A 21,772-nucleotide genomic window follows, 5' to 3' on the forward strand; every position below is an offset into this window, starting at 1 on the left:
GCACACGGTTGCCGTTGTATGGTGTTGAACGCAGACTGTGAAAAGTCTATTTCCATACCTTCCCGTTGACTGATCATTTCTGGAGCACGGCGCTATGAGGGCTCCCAGAGGACAGGCGGCGAACGCACAGACCTGCTGCGGTTTGCCGCTCAGGGGGCCAGGCAATTAAGATGATGGGCGGGCAGCGCTCCCGCCACCGCCTACCACACAGTTGGGGCGACCCGTTGTGCGGAGCCTCTCATCCCCCTTGACTGCCTTTTAACTCTCTCCTTCTCTTTCTAACCCGCCCTGCCCCCCACCCCCTCCGCAGACCGAGAACTCCTGGAACAGCAAGCCCAGGGGGGGCTGCCCGCAGCAGAGCCGCCTAGTGAGGCACCCCTGCACTGAGCTCCTCAAGTACCTGACCGCCACCGACGACATCCTCCTCCAGACCAAAGCCAGCGAAGCCAAGAGCGCCTGGGGGGCCGGCGGCAAAGACAAGGGCGGCCTGCTGGGCGCCCCCTCCTCCTCGTCCTCATCCCCGTCCTCCTCCTCCACCTCCTCCTTCTCCTCCCTCTCGTCGTCCTCCTCGGCCGCCTCCAAAAAGAAGTCGTCCTCGTCGTCTGTCGTGTCCCAGCAGCAGCATCACCAGCGAGGTGAGAGCCGGGCTGCTGGCGATTGTAGTGTGGCTGGTGTGGGGGCTGGGAAGTGGCGCCGTTGCGCCCATGGGGCCGGCAGCACTGAGGGACAGTCGGAACCCGCGGCGGCGGCGGCGCCGCCCGCTCCTGTCCCCCCGGCACGTAGGAACGGCGGTGCCCACGCCCGCCCCAAACTGGAGCGCAGGCCATCCAGTGAAGAAGGAAGGCCGCCAGGTCCGCGGCCCGAGGCAGACGCGGGGCCCCTGGCAGCCGCTAGGTTTATTAGGTACATGCATTCTTATTCTCTCCCTCCTAGAGAGACGGGTCAGACAGGCAGCTGTGGGCGTTGCCGTGAGGCGGGCGCCGCCGCTCAGGCGGGCGAGTGCCGGGGCGGGCGTGGCCGCAGTGCCGCGGCACGCAGGCACGTCACAGTGACCGTTAGGAAAAGAGAGGAGGTGCCGGGCCGTCCGGTCCTGCTGCTGACACCCAAGCAGAGGCCCGCCCGCTACCGGGCCCACCTGCTCCCGCCAACCACAAGCTCTCAGCCCCGCAAGAGCAGTTCAACAAGAATGAGCTCTCAAGTCTCTGAGAGGGAAGAGTTTCCCAGCCTGGCTATTAAGGTGGAGAAGGTGAAGTACAAAAGGACTGTCAATATCAATCCTGGCAGCCGGGGTCTCAGACAGGCCACGGAGCCTGATTCGGACCCCCTTTTGCCTGGGTGCTTAAGCCTAGGCAGGTGGGTTAGCGGGCAAGACCAGGGGCTAGATTTGGGGCTGGGGCTGGGTTGGCCAGAGGTTGGCCTGGTGGAGCAGTCTGGCTGTTTCAGGGGGAGCGTCTGTGATGCCGTGGGCAGGCCCATGGTGCCCGTACAGGGCCCGCCAAGCCCACTTTTCCCAGACTCTAGAATTCCAGAGCTAACTCCCTCCGTCACACTGGGGCAGCCGTACCTACACAGGCAGGCGGTGTGCCGGCCCCCCGACGACCAGGGCTTCCCATTGTTAGGTAATCATTGCTGCATCCCCCACTCTCTTCCCCCTGTCCTGCTTTAACACTTCCTTGACTACACACTAACCCCAGTGCTAATTCCTCTCTAACAATTATTCGGACACTAAATCTTATTTCAAAAGGCATTAGTTCAAATTGGGAAATCGGGACAGACCCCCATGCCTAAAGTTTGAGTTATGGGGAGGTGGGAGAGGAGCAGTAGCCGATTACGTCTTGTAACCGTAAGGCCTTTGTTAAATCGGGCACCCCGTGGCTGGATGGAGCTGAGTGTACCGAACATCTACCTAGCTACAGTAGTCTGGGCCCGAGCACCGCTCTAATGACTTTAGATGTCGAACTGAGAGACACTCTTTAGCTACAGTTGGAGACAGCCAGAGCCTCAGGCAACTGCACAAGCTTCCTCGACTCTCTTTTCTTCTATTGCTTTTGGTTCCAAATGCATGCGACAATCACTTCATCGGGGGGGGGGTATCCACAAACCACAACCCATTGCCATGTGTACGGTTTGTGGGGTTATTTTAATTTATTTCATTATTGTTTGTGTAGGGTGGGATATCAATGTCAAACTGTGTACTCTGACCATGTGCCAATGCCATCACTCCATCCTGCCTCACAAAGTCAATAGTTAACAGGAAAAAAAAACACAGCAGATGGGGTAAAAAGAGAAAGCCTGTTGTTTACTTGCACTTTTAACCCAATAGCAAGAGAGCATTATTCTAAGTATACTGGGTTGGGTTTTGTAAAATGACCTGGTGTTAATGCTCACATCTAAGGTGCATCAACTTGTTATGAACTAGTTAAATAATTACCCATGCTCCTTTGTGTTCTGCAGCCAACCCAACCACCTTGCCACTTCCTTTGACCCCAGAGTCTCCAAAGTAAGTGCAAGAGTTTTTCAACATTCTACATAGACCAGACAAAACTAAAGAAAAGCACAAAGAAAAATCTAAAGATTAACACCAAGATGAGGCATTTTGTTAACTCATTTCCATTTCTAAGATCACAAAGCCCTTTATTAAAATGTCATTTTCTATTTTGTAACAACACCATGTTTTCAATCTCCTTTGTCTTTCAGTGACCACAAGGGATCACCGTTTGAGAACAAAACCATTGAACGCACATTGAGTGTGGAGATCTCTGGAACCCCAGGTAATCATCACATCTGTATTTTCAGGAAATGTATTAAATGCCTCAACGAGTGGGGTTTGATGCTAATATTCACACAAATGACAGACCAGCTTCAATGTGCTGCATTATAATAGAAAACCCCAGCTCACTCACTCAGTTAGGGGTTAAAAATGCAGTCACTGCCCCAGGGCTTTTTACGCCATCTTGATAATTCCGTGAAGGTTCAGAGTTCAAGGTGAAGGTATATTTCTTGGGGTGACATTTTTAATATGCCTCACTATTGATTAAGCTTTCCAATCTCTTTTGGGTTTATTAGACAGATTCCCATCCTTCTCTGTGAAGAGTTAATATGCTGCCAGTCCCCCATTTCTCTCTCTCACTCCGTCATCTGGATCTTAATGCTCTTTGACTTCGATGCTCACTTAGCCAATACATCACCAACAAATTGATGTGGCATTATTATTGTTTTAATTGGTTTTGCCAGGTAATTCGGTTTCAACCGATATTATCTGTCTTTTTTTTTTCCTCAGACAGTGCAGTAATGTGATTAGAGACATGGAAGGTAATGTCCAATGTTAAGGGTTGGTATTTATGGGAAGGATGCCATTTTCCAAATGGGGTCAACTCAGGGGGATTTTAGTATTAGTATTGTCGTTATCCCAGTGTATTATATATTTATTAATTAAGTACGTCGGTGAGAGGCTAAAAGGCAAAAGGTAATTAAAAGCCAAACGAAGGGAATGTCAGCCAAAGCTAAAAACACCAGGCTTCAGCAGTTCTCTCTCTTTCTCCCTCTTTCTCTCTCCCTTTCTGTGAATTATGCAGGTAATTATTTCAGTGCCCCCCCCCCCCCCCCCCCCCCCCCCGCTTTCCTGAAATTAATCATCCTAGGTCAATAAAAACAAAATGGCTGCCCTTTACTTCTCCTTCACAATGTGTCGCGTCAATGGGTCTTTTTGTATTCTTTTACTAGCGGGAGAAAGAAATGGCCCTTGAAGTAACACACCTGCCTCGCCTCCGAGACTCAAGGTGACGTTTTGTATAGAAATGAGGCCCAACACGAATGACCTGCCGTCTCTTTAGAGTCAGAGAGAGGGTTGATTTGTTGGACAACAAAAGCCCAAGAGGGTCCCTCCAATTGACCTAGCAGCACTTGCCATTTAACCCTGTGTATACATAAGCCTCAGAGATCAAAGGGGAGAACCCGTTGGGTATTAAGGGGGAGAGAGCTACGTAGCAATCAAACACTGTTAGTATTTCTGTATTTGTACTGTGTGTGGCTGTATCTCAGACCCATTGTCCTTGTGTCCCTGCTCCAGGCATAGTTAATAAAGCCAAACTCTGACTTGACTGCCCTATGGAGATTTGGGATTAGATATTAGGGGAAAAGCCATTAGAAGGAAAAGCTCGTGGATATTGAGTCCCTTATGTTTTAGGATTAGTCCATTCCTGTGTGCGGTACGCGTCTGAGAATATAGAGAAACGGGGGAATAAAATCTCTTTGATTCAAGAGATTTGAGTTAATGTGTCTTCAGTAGACCCACTCCAGTATGGAGACTGTGGTTATTTAATTGATTACCAGGTGGTAGTAATTGGGTCTATATAAGAGTTTAGAGACTGAGGTTATTTAATTGATAACCAGGTGGTAGTATATGGGTCTATATAAGAGTTAAGAGACTGTGGTTATTTAATTGATAACCAGGTGGTAGTATATGGGTCTATGTAAGAGTTTAGAGACTGTGGTTATTTAATTGATAACCAGGTGGAAGTAATTGGGTCTATATAGGAGTTTAGAGACTGTGGTTATTTAATTTATAACCAGGTGGTAGTAATTGAGTCTATATAAGAGTTTAGAGACTGTGGTTATTTAATTTATAACCAGGTGGTAGTAATTGAGTCTATATAAGAGTTTAGAGACTGTGGTTATTTAATTTATAACCAGGTGTATGTAATTAGGTCTATATATAAGTGGTTATTGTAAACTTTTGTAAAAGAAGCAGTACTAGTGACAGCAGTAGCAGTTTAATAATAGTAGTAGTAGTAGTAGTAGAAGTAACAACAGTAGCAAAGGTAGTACCAGTAATGGAAGCATCGTTAATGTTAGTAGTAGCTGTAGTTGTAGTAGTAGCTGTAGTAGCAGTAATTGTAGAAGTTGTAAGAGCAGCAGCCGCGTCATGACTAAAGCAGTGGTAGCATAGGTCATTTACTGCAATAACATCAGCTTCTATACAGGATTTCATAGTACAAACTGTACACTGTCCTACACCCTAGGTGGTTACTGTTTTGTCTCTGAGGTAATCCTGAGGGGGCAACCCCACTACACCAAGCGAGCCCACGGATTTGACTTGAAGGGGTAATCTCCCCTTGCCTAATAGATTTACTCTGCGCTGTGTTGTCTTTAATTACGGTATCTCATGACACCGTGTTTGGTCTATGTGTTGCCATTTGCATAGCTTACCGCTGGATCAACTCTTTAAGCCCCGATTCAAAGTCAGAGACGTTTTCTCGCAGGTATCTTTATAATTTACAGTCCGGACGGAAACAGATTAGAAGAAAAATGAAAGGGAAAAAAATTCTCCGCTCACTGTATGATTAGTGTTTGTGTCTGCCGAGCATCCATCACCAGCCGGTTTGACTGAGAGGCGCATATTTATCTAATTCTGATTTATTTCGCCCCAGCGCTAATGGCTCTTAGTTTATGACCCTAGTGCGCATTGTTTTGCACAGATGGCATTTCATTGGCGAAACAGAAGTTCCTCAGGCACCATGCCGGCCCGCCTGCACTCCCTCCCATTTCATTTCATTGGTGTAATGATAAATATAGCGCTCTCTCACTCACTCTCTCACTCACGCATACTGCATCAGGTCTCTGTGTCGCTCTCGCTGTACCACGCCTGACTGTTAAAGAGGGGGGGACAGTGGTTCGCGGTTCAGCTTTACCGTTAAATCCAGATGATAAGATGGTCGGATTAGACAGCCCAAACTCCGGAAATGACCCCAGAAGAGATTTCTCGAGTCTCGGTTTCTCCCTTTCGCTTTCTCTTTTCAGGCTCCAAGGCTCCCTTGTAAATACTCTTACACAGGATTTGATGCTAATAGCTGTCATTTGGTGCAATTCGCCGTGTGAGAGAGTGACGTGCATTCATAAGAAGACAGAGAGTATAGGTGTTCAGGGGGAATGAGCTGCACTCCAGGGAGGCTCTGTTTGTGACTGGTGTGTATGTGTCTGCTTAGTTACTGTGTAACTGCCTGTGCAAGAGAGACGCTACGAGAGGAAGACAAACAGGGAGAACGGAGGGACATAGGAAAGGGTTGGGGACTACCCAGCCAGCTACCTGGTGCTGGTTGTTTGTGCGAGTGCATTAACAGTGCTATAAAGTGGGCCCATCTCAGGACTTCCCATATAACTGCCATCTGTCGGCCCGTAAATCTGTCACCAGGGGTTGGTTTCGGCACAAGCCAGAGAGGCAGGCGGAGTCTGAGAAGAATGACAACCCGTTCCGCCGGCAGACGCTAAACCTTCATTACAAGTTAGACATCCCCCCCGCACCTAGCCGACACTAACGCGTGACAGCTGGGTGGCACACCATGGCAACATGTACCACCGAAGGTTGAGGCAAATCGCCGCCAGACATCTCCCTATCTTGACTGGCAGTAGGGAAGAAAAAAGTCCGGAACACGGGACACTCGATAGATTTGAGACGGAGCCTAAAGGTCTTTGCTTCCGTTGGTGTCACTTGGCCGCCGTCCAACAGCCCCGTCGGAGGGATACATTTTTGAAGGACGCATCACTCCAGGAGGATGTGTTCCCTTTGTCCACTGAGGAGGCACGGTTTTATTTTCCTCCTGAATGGGGGTTCGTTCAAGGTCGGGGAGGGAGTGGCGACGGCGTTAACCACGCTGTGCCTGCCGCTCCACCATATTAAGTTACACCGTGCATTACATTAATCTGTCAAGATCGCAATAAAGTACGGATCAGGATTAGGACCAGGAATGAAAGTGAATATTTTAATCAGGCCCCCCTCCCACCCCCCGTCCACTGTGGATAAACAGGCGGCGGGGTGCAGGAGGGGGACGGGGCTGGGTGGAAAGGCTTATAATTCAGTTGTTTTCTTATCCCTTCTCTCTCTACAGGTCTGACACCACCTACCACGCCCCCCCACAAAGCCAGTCAAGAGAACCCTTTCAAAGCATCGCTCAAAACCAAGTTGTCATCATGCTCCTCGTCTACCCTGGTGCACAAGAGGGCCCGGCTGGGCGAGTCAGGCCGTTGCGGGCCAGCCGCCCCTTGCGCGGGTCCTCCTAGGAAGGGCCCGGAGCAGACTGAGCTGTACGCCCAGCTGAGCAAAGCGTCTGCTGCGCTTCCCGCCTTGGTGGTCTCCGCGACGACAGGGGTCTGCCAGCAGGAGCACTGCCGCGGCGACGGCAAGCGGGGTGCCCAGCCCCGTAGCTACAGCGACCACGACTACTGCCAGTCGACGGCGGCCGCCGCTCAACGAGACGCCGCTGCCAGCGCCTGTGAGGCTAACGCTGGCGTTACCATGACGACTACTACTACGACGACCCCTCCGAGGCCCAATCCAGGCACGGTGGAGGAAAGGCATGTGGAATGTAAGGACTCAACCATGCCGCCATCCTCCTCCTCTTCATCCTCCTCCTCAACGACATCTCTATTATACTCATCGTCTTTGGCCAAGCAGCTTCAGCAGCAGAGTGCCTCCTCTGTGGAGGCGGAGTCTCGGGGGCAGTACCGAACACCCGCCACCCAGGCCAAACCACCGTCACCACAGACCTCAGAAGGGGACCAGCAGCACGCCAGCAGGAAACTGCCTCTGCGAGACCAGGAGATCAGAGCGGAGCTCAACAAGCACTTTGGTCACCCCCAGCAAGCCGTCTACAGTCAAGATGAGCAAAAGGAGGTGGCGATGGAGGAGGGGGCCCAGGGAGGAGGGGTGAAGGCCGGAGCCCCGCACCCTTCCAAGGAGAGCCCTGCTGGGGACGATTACTACTGCAAGCTCCCTGGGTCTACAGGGTACCTGCCCCCGGGCCTCCCTCCCTTCCATGAGGAACTTGAGCTGGAGGGCCGTGGCGTCGAGGGGCGCTTCCTCTACCCCTGGGAGGGCACCCCCCTGGACCTCCTTTTCGAGTCCTGCTCGCCATCCTCCTCGCCGTCCAGCTGCTCCCCCTCACGGGGCTCCATCTCGCCCCCCTCCTCCCTCCTCCTTTCTCCCAGACACTTCAACTGGCCCCGCTCCCCGTCCTCCCGCTCCCGCAGTTCCTCCTCCCGCCATCGGAGGCGCTCCCTTTCCAGCTCGCCCGACGGACGTCCCTCATCGCGGTGAGTAAAACCCCAGTCCTCCGGTCACCGTGGCCACACTACCACGGGCAGACACACACGCCACTCAACCTCAGTCTCAGGCCAGATGCCAGTGTGCATGTCAGAACACGGCCGGCTAACTAACTCTCTACTGGCGGCTGACGTTTTCCCTCTGCTGTATGAGCATCGCTTGTATGAGCATCGCTTGAGTGTCGCAGCTCCAACGGTGCTCCCGACAGGGGGGCGGACAATTCCGGCTCGTGAACAAGTCTCTTTAGCCAACAGAGCTGGCGTCAGTAGGAGTCTCTTCTGAGTCTCCCCCATAGGAGGTCTCCTTTAGCATGGAGATCGCTAATTTTGTCCCAGAGAATAGAGCCTTTAAAAATAGGAGAGCACCAGAGTGGGCCAGAGTAAATCCTTACTGGGTGGGCTAGAAGGTGGATTGTGAGTTGCTTGTGGATTTAGGCCAAGCTCAGCCCAAAAAAAACTCTTCATTCAGGCACTGCAATGTTGGAACCAGCCTTTCCTTAATGCCCCACCCACATGTCCATTTGGATCACAGAGGCAAAGCTCACCATAGATCAGCATTCCGGCAGCAGCAGTGACACTTTCTGACAGGATTCCAGTAGCAGACGTGGTGGTTGGACGTTTTAGTAAAACCGTGAGATCCCATGTGCCATCACTTCTGTATATCCGAGGCAACTAGAGGCAAATCGGAAAATTAGCAGCGCCTGAGGCATTGCGTTTCGGGTACATCGACGTTGTCAAACCCACTTCTCCCCTGGCAACGATTTTTGCATGAGCATTATGTCACTCTATCGCGGTTTCCCCTGCATCTAGTGTTTGATGTGGCGCGTGTCGTTTCAGGCTGCAGCTGTTGTTTTGCAAAGCACCGCGCTGACTCCCACTTTGTCCCAGTAGATGAAAGCCAAATATAGGGAGTGAGTTTAGTTGTGGACCCCCTCTTTAGAAAACAATGTTTTGTCATCACAGCAGTCCAGGACAACTACATTTGCCAATTATGCTGTATAACCAGAGAAAAGGGGGTTGCAAAGGCTTGAGTAGGAATGGAAAGATAATTTGACATTTTGCACTAATTAGTGGGTTGGTAAGTGGATTGGGTTTTCAGTCACTTTCCCCTGAGTTCATGAGTGAGGTCTAAGTTTGTTTGCTGGATTACTTATTCAGTCTGAATGGTGGTCAGCTTTGCCTTCTGTATTGTTGTAGTTTATCATTGATCAATCATTCACTGTGGCAACTAGAACCAATGTTATAGTACACCGAGCCAGTCACTCAGTCGTACTTGGGAAACAACTCATCTGGTAAATGTTGTAAGCCATGGAAACCAGAGTACCTCAAATCCCAACAACTCACTCATAGACTTAAGGCTAGATGTGCTTCAAAGGACAAACCTCGACACTTCCGAGCGTGCAGTGAGTTGCCGCAAAGCGGAAAGGCCATAAGCACAAATTGGACTTAAATTGGGACAGAAGAAAGACGGGATAACGAAAAACGAACTCCAAGGGAAGACTTTCCAACAAATCCCAATTGGATCTCCAATCTCTTTACTCCCACCTCTTCAGACTCTGGATCTCTTTAACTCTCTAGACATTGGACTGTTGGCTAAAGTCTCTCTGTTATTCAAGTCTGCCTTCTTCAACAGTAGTTCAATAATTAAACAAATGGGAGCCTGTACTCTATAGGGTTACTAGCTTTAGAGGTAGGACCTTTGCTCATTCAACATAGATATAAGCTGTGTGTATGTGGTTAGCCTTGGTGGGCTAAAAGGTGAGATCGTTTCTCTCAGTTGCACCGTGGGGGAAACCTTGAGTCAAATTCTGTAGAACTAGAAAAAAAACGAAGCATTAAAGGCGTGCAGGATACCTTTAGTTATTTTCTCAGATTTGACACTGTGGCTGTCTATCAGTAAGGCAATCATTTAGGGACCCCAAAGTACAGCGAGTAGTGTGTTTAGAAAGCATGATTGGGTTTTACAGATTAAAATCTAAGGATTGGGCAGAAGGCTCAGATGCATATCCCACGTACTGCATACAATCAAAAAGGTTGTACATTAAAAGAAAATGAGACGCGACATCCATTTTTATTTCTGTCATATCCTGCGTGATTTCTAACTAGATGATTAGTATGTGTTCCATTTCGGCAGGTCTCGTCACAACATGGACAGCACCTCGCGCTCCAGGACCCAGAAAAGCCCTCACACGCAGTTTCGATCCCAGTCCAGATCCCCGCTCAGTCGCAGGCCAAGGTAAGAGTCCAACACGTGGTCCCTGAGCTTGTTTGGCTCACTGTGCTAGTTTGGTCAAGGCCTTTTAACCCAAAACATTTATTGACCGAACAAACCAGCGGGTTTGCGGAACACAGTGTTGAATATTGACCCCGTCAACGCCCGACGAGCGCACGGCCGTGTCTTCCGCTGTCTCCATTACTTGGCCGCGTCTCACGAGAAAGTTGGGGGAAGTTGAAACTTCTTTCCCTGGGATGAAGCCCTAACTAAGCAGAAAGTAATGACATGTGAAGTAGCGCTGACAGTAGCAGCTGCCCGGCTCCCTGTGGTGGGACCGCAACCCTAATCCTGCGGGATCCGTAACCTTTTACGACGACGACGACGAGGCGTCTTCTCATTAATGCGTTTGTTTGTTTCCCCCCGCCGTTCTGGGAGCCCGGCTCCTCGGCGGGTTTTTCCGGCGGGGGCCCAACGACGCGCTTGGTGAAACGTGTCCGGCGTATGGAAGGACAGGGTAAGGGCAGTGAGAGTGACGCGTTCGGTCCCTCCGCAGGTACGACAGCTACGAGGAATACCAGCACGAGCATCTGAAGCGGGAGGAGTACCGCCAGGACTACGAGAAGCGGGAGTTCGAAAGGGCCGAGCAGAGGGAGAGGCAAAGTCAGAAAGCAATAGTGAGTTCCCTTAAAATGTTCCTTATACTCTCACTTTTTTCTTTTTCTCACCCCCACTCACTCCATTCACACGTCTCTCTGCCTCAGTCTCTCCATACTCTCCCTCCCCTCTACTCTCACTCCGCCCATCTCTCTACCCTTACTCTCCCGCTCTTCCTCCGCCTGTCTCTTCCTCGTCATCCCTCGTCCTTCTTACTGCAGCCTGGCATTAATGTAAGCAAGCCGGGCCTGTCTCTGTCTCACACCCCTTCCGCACTACCCAGACTGGGCAGACAGTTGAGGGCCAGTGGCCGTGCCTTCTGCCTGCTATGCGCTGCCTACTGTTTCTCTCTAATGAAGGAATACATGCAAAGTGAGTCACTGAATCATTCAGGGCTACACACGTTTCCTCTTTATCTCCAGGTTGTGTATTTTTAAAAGTCTCCGGCGTCTGGGAACGGTGTCGGATCTTATTAATCACACCACAGGGGCACATGTTAGAAACAGGAAGAGAGGGGGAGAGGGGGAGAGGGAGGACAGCGGAAAGAGGAAATTCATTGCCTCGGAAATATGCTCTGTTTAAATATGGAGTCTTTCCAGTGATTTAGTTCGAACTCCGAGAAGATTGGATGAAAATAAATGTTCCATTCTCCGTCTCTGTGTGAAACGTGAAACATGCTAACGCACAGTGATAAATGCACACGTCAGATAAGACACGCCAACGTTGGCCGGCATTCATTTTAGCCCAGACAATTACAGGAAGCAAAGCCAAGCTGTCAGTACAGGTTTGGGAGGGCAGATGATGGGAAGGCTACATACACACGCACACACACACACACACACACATTCAGACAGACTGCCAGCCTCGGGGTGCCATCTTGGAAAGCTGCCGTGTTTATCAATTGTCAGCAACTAAACCACTAATTCAGCAAACACGTGTCTGAAACTGTATGTGAAAGAAGAAGAGGAAGCAAGAGCCCGGAAACAACACACAGAACATTCGACGCTCATTAGTAATATGAAAAGTAGTCGTTTTTATGTCTGGCAATTTGGAATGCATCCCAAACGACACCCCATTTTGTGCACCAAGTCTGACCAGGACTCAGAGTTAGGGCTGGAAGGCCCAATGAGCTGTGGTGTGAAGTAGGACAGCGTGTTGGGAATAGGGTACCATTTGGGACAGTCGATCATCTATGTAGAGGTGAACTTTGAGTTTTAGTACCAGGCAACTGATTTACATGTATAAGTTACCAGTGGCCCCAGGGCAATATTCAACATTTGAATGGATCTCAATAGACTTGCCAGAGTAATGGCAAGTAAATGACTGAAAAAATAAATAATGCCAGTGATACAACACAGCCCAGAGGCTTGCTCTGCATTGTACGATTAGCAGACAATTAAATTGCTCCTAAAACCATAATTGCAGCCTTGTGCGGTAGGTCTAAATTATGCCACTGTGACCTTTGTGTCCTTGGTCGTTCACAGAGAATTGTGTTTTCTCCCCCTATGCCCTGTCTTTAGTAATGGTGTTTCTGTAATGGCTTATGTGTAAGGGACGTCTACAGTCTGAGCTGAACGAGAGGCTGGGTTGGGTAGTAAAACAGTGACCCATAATTGAAGGACACTTAAACAGGCACTGTCCTCTTCAGACAACCTGTACGGGCTGATTTGCGTAATACCAAACGACATCCTCGGACAACACGACGAAGGTCCCGCTAACCACCAGGTGTTTTGGATGGTTACAGAGTGGGCCTGAACGGGAGTAAAGAAGAGGGATGTACTCCTCATTTAATCTCTCTTCTTTAATGAGCAGGAGGAGAGACGGGTGCTGTATGTGGGGAGACTGAGGGCCGACAGCACACGGACTGAGCTGAAGCGTCGCTTTGAAGTCTTCGGCGAAATCGAAGAGTGTGCCGTGAACCTTAGAGATGACGGGTAAGGTCCGGGGGAACGGCGTGCGTGCACGTTTGGTTGTTTCTGATTGTGTGTGCATGAGCTTTCGTTCATTCTTACCCCCTGGGTTAGGTTGAACACAAAAAAGCAGAATCCCTTTTGGGCCAATTCTTTCTGTGACTAAGGCGTGTGGACGCTGGGCAGGATAGAGCTCTTTACATTCCAAAGCCTGTCGGTCGTCCTGTCTATTCATAGCCTAAAAAGAGCCCCAGAGATACATTTTTATTGATTTCTCGTTTGCATATAAATAGCACCAATGGAGGAGGAGGCCCGGACGTTGTTTGGTCTGACGTTTTCATTTTCTGTTTTCGACCTCAGGGACAATTTTGGCTTCATCACCTACCGCTACACTTGTGACGCCTTCGCTGCCCTTGAAAACGGACACACCTTACGCCGGTCAAATGAGCCCCAGTTCGAGCTGTGCTTCGGCGGACAAAAGCAGTTCTGCAAATCGAATTACACAGACTTGGGTAAGTGCTGCTTTGTTGTTGCTCGGGAGAGCCCCAGAGCCACTGCTAATACACGCAAACTGTCAAAGGGAGAGAGAGAAGGATTGGGGGGGGGGGGGGGGGTCGCTGAAGAAGCAAAAGGGCTCAAGTGATGCCTTTAAAAATCAAAGAGCATATCTTTACTTTTACCATCCCCCCTCAGGCTTTAGAAACTCACCTTCCAGGCATAAAAGGGGCAAATATAGTTCAGTGGTCACTCCGTGTACAGTTCCAGGAATAGAGACGCCATATAGGAGTATGTCTCGAGGAATCGAGAGGCTATCCTCCATTCCACCGCCTATATCTTAGTACTTAGTGAAAAAGAGGAGAAGCGTGGAATTGGAAAGAATGAGAACCATGCACGTTAAGAGCATGTCCACGGTTTGTTTTGATACCCTATACACGGAGATGTATATTTGATGCTCTTTTCCTCTAGGCGGGTAACGAGAGTAGCTGGGAATATGGAGGGAGGGATGAACGGGGGGGGGGGGGGGGCAAGGTTAGGTCCCATCAGCCTCTCCCTCCTGGCTGAGCCTCCATCTGTTGCCAGCTGTTGTGATGTTCAGCCTCGCCATGGCACCGAGGAGCATGTCATCCAGGAGAGAGAGGGATGAAGGGAAAGGAGGGGTGCAGGAGTGATCTCGACAGTAGAGGCCTGATTGACTAATAATCAGCACTCTCTTCCTCAGGCAACGCTTTTAGACACAGACACTGACACAGGGCGCGGTCCTCAAGACGTCAGCCCTACAAAGTGCAGACGATTTAAAAGCAAGGGGGGGGGGAGAGATAGTCGATTAATCTGAGCAAAGAAGAAAGAAACCGTATCTGCGCGAAAGACTGCACTCAATGTTCAGACGGACGCAGCTATAGTGCCGGATGACCCATTTGATAAATAATGCAAGGAATTGATAAAAAATCTTGGCTTGTACCTAAATAGACGCCTATGTTGAAAATGAGATGAGGAAAAGGGATCCCCGACCGATCTCATCCTTCAGCTTTACCGTAGCTCCAGAATCATTAGCAGAGGGTGCCGTGTTTGAATAGCAATATAGCCCGAGTCAAGATTGATGCTCTTCTGTGTGGTCACAAGAGATCATTTGCTCCATTTGATGATGGATGTTAAGATGGGGCATGTGTAGTGGCTCCTGTTTTGCGGTAGACATTCATTCCCTTACAAAGCGTGAGGTCGGGCATGTTTAATGGAGAGCCCGCTGGGAGGTCAGGAGGTCAGGTCAGGGGGAAAAGAAAATATTTTCTTCAAAAGGGACCGGGATGTTTTTGAATATTTCCAAAGCTCGAGCCTGAAACCAACGGTATTCACGGAGTGGCCGTTAGTGAAAATCACGATGACGATGCAGGCTAACCCTGGGTCCTTGAGGAAAGACACGGAGCCCCTGGGACTACTAATCAGTCTTTAGCAAAGAAAAGAACTACCTTCATTCTGTTTCCCCCATCGTTTCCTGTTCTAAGCTGCCCATGTAGGGGACCGAATAAAGAAGGCAGACAAAAAGAGAGATGGGAGAAAGCTTTCGGTTCAATGCAGCCAGCAAACCTCAGTTCCTCCTCTCAATCTTGCCCTCTCCTCTGGTTTTTTCCATCTTCTGCGAGACACTGTCCATTAGTTGGAAGTAGCGCGCGTGGGTATTTTTCATCCCTCAAGGTGCACGGCGTGACACAATCCGCCCCTCGGCCATAGTATTAGATCACAGCTGGCGTTTCCTGCGTGCCACGGTCACTCCCATTCCTCAGTATGCCACGGCCCGTGTGGGGGTGCCATTTGTGAAGCCGTCTACCATGAGAGATAAGACACTCTTATTTATTATCCCCAGAGCAATCAAAATGGATGCCCCTGCCACTCGCTCGGGTTTTGGCATTTTTGTTGCTCTCGATATCAGGAGAGGCTTCCCCCCCCCCCCCCCCGACAACTTAAGCATCGAAATGATGTAAATGTGAATGATGTCTAAATGTGTTGTTTGTGGGGAGATGGGAGACATTGGCAATTGACGCGGGGGAAAAGGAACATATGCAGACTTTGACATGATGCAAATATGTAAATGTTACATTAGATTGGATTATTATGTAGCATGATGACCTGACTTCTTAAACACTTACAGGCAGTTGTGTACACCGATTAATCCTGGAATGTATTTAATAAAGATTTGCCATTGGCCATTATAGTCCTTGGCTGAACTTTAAATCTGTGTCTGGAGAACTGCCACTGAATGTACAAAACCACACAAAGGTGAAACTGGCATTCTGTCCATCTGACACCAAGGAAAATCTTGTTTCAGATTCCCATTCTGACGACTTTGATCCAGCCTCCACTAAAAGCAAGTATGACTCCATGGACTTTGACAGCTTGCTGAGAGAGGCCCAGCGTAGCCTGAGAAGGTAACAAGTGTTCTGTCACCTGCTGTCCAGCCAGAGGGATGTCTTGATACCTCACTAAGTTCTGTCCTTTGACTACCAGATGTTTTACACTCTATGTAAGAGAGTATATAAAGATGAATCTCTCTCTCTCTATATATATCTATATATATAGATAGATATATCTCTATATATATATAGATATATAAATATAGATATAGATATATAGATATAGACCTATATAAAAAGTATATTAAAAAACCAAGTTTACATGAACATAGCTGCTGAAGAAGCTGGGAATAGACAGTACCGGGAATGCCAGTGAATCCTCAGAACCCTGTGTTCACGCGTGTGCTGTACTGCTGTACAACGGTCAGTGAAAGACAAAAACATTCAAGAGATTTTTTTTTTCTCCTAGCACTACAAACACCCGACGATGCTTTGATTGGTGAACATGTGCAACTTGATTAGTCTTTTTTTCTTTTCTTTTTTTTTTGTCCTTGATTTCCTCTCTTTTTTTAATATGGTGTTTGGATGTGGTGTTACATTGTTAACGAGAGTATAGGGAATGTGTCTTGGGCACTGGAGATAACATTGCTGTCTACATTTTCGGACAAAAATGTAGCTCTGTATTTACAGATATGATCAAAAGGATTATTATTTTTGTGTGTACATATCAGACAAAGTTATTTATTTGTTACAGCTATGCACTGTAAAATGCAGCCTTTTGATGAAGAATTTTTCTTAATTAAGAATGTCAATCTGTAAAATGATGTAAAACATATTGTACATCTACATGAAGTTAAGAAGACATGACATGATTGTAAAAACGTGTTGGAGGCTCATTTTGAGGGAGCATGTGAACAAATTAAATTTTTTTAAGATTTATTTTGTTGGGAAAAAAACCTTGTATAGTTTTATCTGTTTATAAAGTTTCTCAATCAGTGTTTTTCCTTATACAACCAGTGTAAAATGCATTTTTAACGTGTTTTTTCATGATTGTAAAAAAAAAGACCCCATTTTTTATTAATTATTTCTGAAACAATCAGTATGTATCAATTCATTTTGATTTCAATGCTTTCTATGGTTCTTGTTTTGATAATTTTACTCTCAGTGAGAAAATAATGTTTAATCTGTTTAATCAGAATAAACCATGCATATTTATCTATTTATTTTAATATATTAATCAAAAATATTTATGGTCCATCTCACATGGTGTACCTCACAAATGTTTTGCTATTTATATTTTCATTTGATTTTCCTTATTTAACTTACAATCAGTTGGTAAACTGTACCATTGTTTAAGGGAATATTACTTTCTATGCCTTTTAGAAACAATCAAAAGATTCATAATAATCTCATCAACAGTGGGCCCTCAAGAGCGATGCTGCTCAATCTCCAAGTGATTTCTTTCTGAACAACAGTATTTTGCAGCAGTGACAAAATGTCTAACACATTATTTTTCTTTATACACAGTAGAACATAAAGCAATAAAATGATTTTGCAGGTATTTTGTTGTATCACACTGTACAAATCTGTGTTGTTGCCCCACACGCTTGATTATGTGAATGCCAAACAAAAGTTTACAAATTTATTTCCTGAATTTTTTAAAAATCTTGTATTTGATGTACAAAAACGATATATATATATATGTATATAGATATATATATATATATATATATATATATATATATATATATATATATATATATATATATACACACACACACACATTATGATCATATTGACATTATTCACAATAATTACAATAATTACTAATAATATAAATGAAAAAGTATATAAAAAGCAATAAATTATTTTTCAAAGTTGTACTTTAGCTTATACTGTTGTGTGGTTTTGGAACCAACCCATTACCCAATTGTTGGCTACATACAGGGATCCCATTCCAGTGTCTGATCACATGATCCTTATCGCACAAGAGAACCGTATGTTCTATTCAACATTGGTGTTTGCCCATTTGGTCTAGGTTTAGGGGTGTATTCTTTCCACCAAACAAAACAAATCTTCAAACACAATTTCCACTGAACAAATTCAAGTCCACCCATCAAACAGAACAAAACGAGGAACCTGCCTACATCTTGCAACCATTTTAAAAGAAAAACTTTTTGTTTCAAGGAAATGAATACCTCCCAGGTCTGTGTTTGTGCAGAACCTTTACAAATGTAAACTAACAAAAAAAAATGTTACTAAGGACGAACCAAAATATCTGTGTAGCACAAGACAGCCGATACAGCACATACTACTACTTTGGCTATCATGCTATAGCCTGATTGGTACTTTGGTACTTAAATGACATCCTATAAGCCTAGAGAAACTACTCTGTAACGTATGTCGTCGCACCATTTCCCATTAGGCTCTGCTGCAACACAGTCCAGATACCACAGCACACTGACATTAAAGGTAACCTTGATTTTTCTGGTTCAATTAATATCCCGTTTATAGTGAGAGCCAAGTAATGAGAAAAAAACAGCCTCCATCACAAGAGGTGGAATTCTTTTGCATGAAAGCTTTGCTGATCACAGACTACGTTTCATGAAGCTCGACTGTTTAGATGATGCAAAGAGGCAAAATCAATGGGGGGAAAAACCTACCCATTCTTCCTGTATGTTGACGTCTTTATTTTATTTTCTGTACAGCACTTGGGTAATGGTGTTGCTTCCCATTTGATAGATGTGGCTTTAATCATTGTAATAAAATAAATAAATAAAAATATCTGCTTTGTAAATCGCCTAGAGTAGCAATATAATAATATACCACGTCACGGTTCTCAAGATTTCAACTGTGGCATACTTTTTAATAATGTGAACTACTGAGAAATTTGCCACTGCTTAAACGTTTGTTGGGTGATCATGTTTCTTTTGGAAGGACAGTAATATGTGCGAGTGGGAGTGTGCGTGCGTGTGTTTTTAGTCAGGTATGTGTGTATTGGGGGGGGTGGGAGGGATATTGCTTTAGGTTGTTACCTGTTTGTGTCCTATCCATGTTGCCTTCTGCCAAGTTCTTACCAATGCCTTTGTGGTTCTACCTATTGTATGACTTTCTTGTGGATTTTATTTTTATGTGCAATTCTCATCAGCCTCACCATGCCAATAAAGGGAAATGTGTTTGAAAGAAACTAGGTTTGACAGCGCTTGTTATCTGCATTAGATGTCTCTACCATCATGGACTGAATAAAATGCAAGTCACCTCACCTCAGTGCTGTCAAGTAGAGACTTCTCACTCTCAACCAATAGCTTAATTAGACCCAAGCTTTCCCCATTTTCATATTCCTATCACCTGGGAGATGCTGTATATACTACTAGTTGTCCATATCCACAACTTTAGCCCAGTACAACATGACTCTGCAAGTTAATTAAAAAAGTTGAGGGGACAAATTCATTAAAGTCACAAAATGGCCGGCGGAGTTCTGGCAAGCTGAAGATTGCTTTGTTGATATGCAATGGGCTGCTCATTATGGAGTGTATGGCCTGCCGGTTGGCCTCGTGGCTGGACCTCTCACTGCGAGCCCCCTAACCTTTTTTCTGCCGATACAAGGGGAAATATGGGAGGAATGTGCATTAAACTTTAAGGCTGGGGGTCTGATTGGGTTTTTTATTAAGGGCTGCCGTTTAGCCCCGGAGAAAAAGAGAGGTGGCCGGCTTTCATTTCAGCTTGGCCGCGGCGCTCCAGTAGGAGGTCTTTCTCTGCTTGCCCTTTTCGCAGAATGAAACTGTCCCTGGAAATTTCAGTTCCCCTCACCTTCTCTCTCCCCCTTCCCACCGCGATAGGATAGCCGGCTTTATCTGTTATGTGTTTTTTATTATTAACTAGTGAGATAAGCACCTATCTGGACTGTGGTTGGAAGTAAGTGGTAGTCTTGGAGATAATGGGGTTTGATAATCCTGGGTTCCCTCCAGGACAAACAGATGTTACTTACAGTTGTGAGGTAGCCATTGTCCTCCATGCAATTTATTACTGAGTAGCACCAATATGAGGGTAAATAATGTTGCTGTCAAAGGCCCTGTAGACCGTAAAAAGAAAAAGAATTAACTAATCTTGTCTAACCACAGTTGCAATGACATTTAGTCCATTTTAAGACACTAGTGTTTTTTTATTTAGCTTTTGTCTCACATGTTTCTCACACATTTCTCAAATTTTTTACTCCGCTATACAAAATATGCAGGTCAGGATAAAAAATGAAAACTTGATAATAAGATTAGACTACACAAGACTAGTTAATTAAAGGCTCTGGATTGAAACATGTGTAATGCTACCCGTAATTTAGTATCACGCACAGTTTCTTCTCGGGGAAGCACATGATTCATCTGAAAAATTCCATCTCAGAAGGAACTCATTTTTTCTCGCTAATAGTGTGAAACCGGCATTCTAGTTAAATCACTTGCCTGTATAATTCTATCAAAATAATTAAAGTGAAGTGACACCATTAGGACTGCGGAGTAGTGGGGAGGGAAAAAAAACAGGATTAGAATGTGCCAAGAAGTAGGATTATTCAACTGTTAGTAACGATGACGGAGTTACATCAAAGAGAGATAGATGCAGTCGAGGTCCCTGGAGTCCTGAGTCCTAAGCTGGAGCACCCCACCCCCACCCCCCCTCCCAACCCCCACCATACCTTTTATTTTTAGAGGATTTGATAAGCAGTGCTGTTCCCTCTTTGTCACCGGGCACAGTCTACACTCTATGAGCCCTCTACTCAGGCATAAACCGTTCTTACCAGTTCCAACAACTCTTGCCAAAGCTAGTGGAAGTAGCTAAAGTTTGGATTCGCCGAAAATATCACGAGCATGATAATTCCCATAGCCTTCGGCAAAGAGTTGTAGCTCCCATTGGTTGTCATATATATGACAACCAATATATATATAGGGAGAGAGAGAGTGGCTGTTTTTAATCCTGCCCATGGCATAGCAAGATGTGCCATGATTGTCATGTGATCAAACAACTACATTGCCCAGAATCGTTGTTTCTTACGGCATCATATCAAAGAACAATTTCACTTCAATATATTAGGTTTTTGGCCTTTACAGTGTTACTGCCCTTAATCAATATGGATTAACTGACTGACAAGTATTGCCTATTTAGACTATGCTTCATCAGTGGTTTTGGACTTACTACCATAGGGCCACTAGATGAGCACAGACAGGGCTTATTTAGTGTCGTGATGTAGCCTTAAATATTCTAGTACTGTTTCAGTAGCCCCAGATTCACCCTACAGGCCTGCAAGATGTCTATCGTATGGCGAGTGATGCAGAGGTGATAATGACAAAGTTATGATCGCACTCTCCCCGCTCCAACTGTTGTTTCAGCATTTTGCACTTTAAAGAGTAATGAGCAACAGACGGACTGTATTCTTGTTCCCTTTAAAATGATAAACTTTGGGGACTATGAACGTATACTTCTCCTAGATAATTAATGGCCACAGACAAACGGCGTCTGATTGAGCGACTCATCCTTCTATTTTCAATCACCATCTGCTGTGTGTCTCCGGCGAAAAACAACCCTAATTACCTCGTGCCCAAGACGTGCCGTATTAATTAGAACAACAAAAAAGGGAAAGTTGGGATCAAATGAATCAGATGTGGGCCCACATTACGTGGAGAGGGAGGGGAAAGAGAATCCGTTACCCGATCAGCGATTAGTGAAAAATGCCGGGCGCTTCTAGAATCCTCCCTTGCTGATAGGCCTCCAGTTGCTGACTGAAGTAAGAGCCGGTCACATCCACAAGACATACCTGCGCTGTGCCCGTTTCCGCGGCTTCAGCGTGCCTCCGGGCCACAGCAGGCCTTTTAGAACGCTGCAGCCGGCGACTGTGCCGCCGAGACGTCAGCGGAAAGATGAGTCACCGCGGCGACCGTTGGGACAGTCAACTGACAGAGGGCGTTAGGGCCGCGGCTGCAGGCAGGTGTGCATTCTGAGCGTGCATCACCTCAGAAACGAGGAGAGCGAGAGAGGAACTGACTTGACCTGACAGGCCGGCGCTT

At 46.7% G+C, this 21,772-nt stretch overlaps 1 protein-coding gene across 5 annotated transcripts in view; it reads left to right on the forward strand.

Moving 5' to 3' along the window:
* Nucleotides 1-17,406, forward strand: part of ppargc1a (peroxisome proliferator-activated receptor gamma, coactivator 1 alpha) — a 293,004-nt gene extending 275,598 nt beyond the window's left edge. For all 5 annotated transcript variants that reach the window (XM_013140466.4, XM_013140465.4, XM_013140467.4 and 2 more), the window contains exons 5-13: nt 311-635; nt 2,455-2,500; nt 2,698-2,771; nt 6,885-8,088; nt 10,232-10,333; nt 10,866-10,986; nt 12,779-12,900; nt 13,237-13,388; nt 15,698-17,406. In XM_013140466.4, the coding sequence (XP_012995920.2) occupies nt 311-635; nt 2,455-2,500; nt 2,698-2,771; nt 6,885-8,088; nt 10,232-10,333; nt 10,866-10,986; nt 12,779-12,900; nt 13,237-13,388; nt 15,698-15,801 (2,250 nt within the window). In that variant the 3' untranslated portion in view covers nt 15,802-17,406. The remainder of the gene's footprint in view (nt 1-310; nt 636-2,454; nt 2,501-2,697; nt 2,772-6,884; nt 8,089-10,231; nt 10,334-10,865; nt 10,987-12,778; nt 12,901-13,236; nt 13,389-15,697) is intronic.
* The last annotated feature ends 4,366 nt before the right edge of the window (nt 17,407-21,772 follow it).

This window comes from Esox lucius, chromosome 24, assembly GCF_011004845.1.
Source record: "Esox lucius isolate fEsoLuc1 chromosome 24, fEsoLuc1.pri, whole genome shotgun sequence".
In the NCBI taxonomy this organism is placed as follows: domain Eukaryota; kingdom Metazoa; phylum Chordata; class Actinopteri; order Esociformes; family Esocidae; genus Esox; species Esox lucius.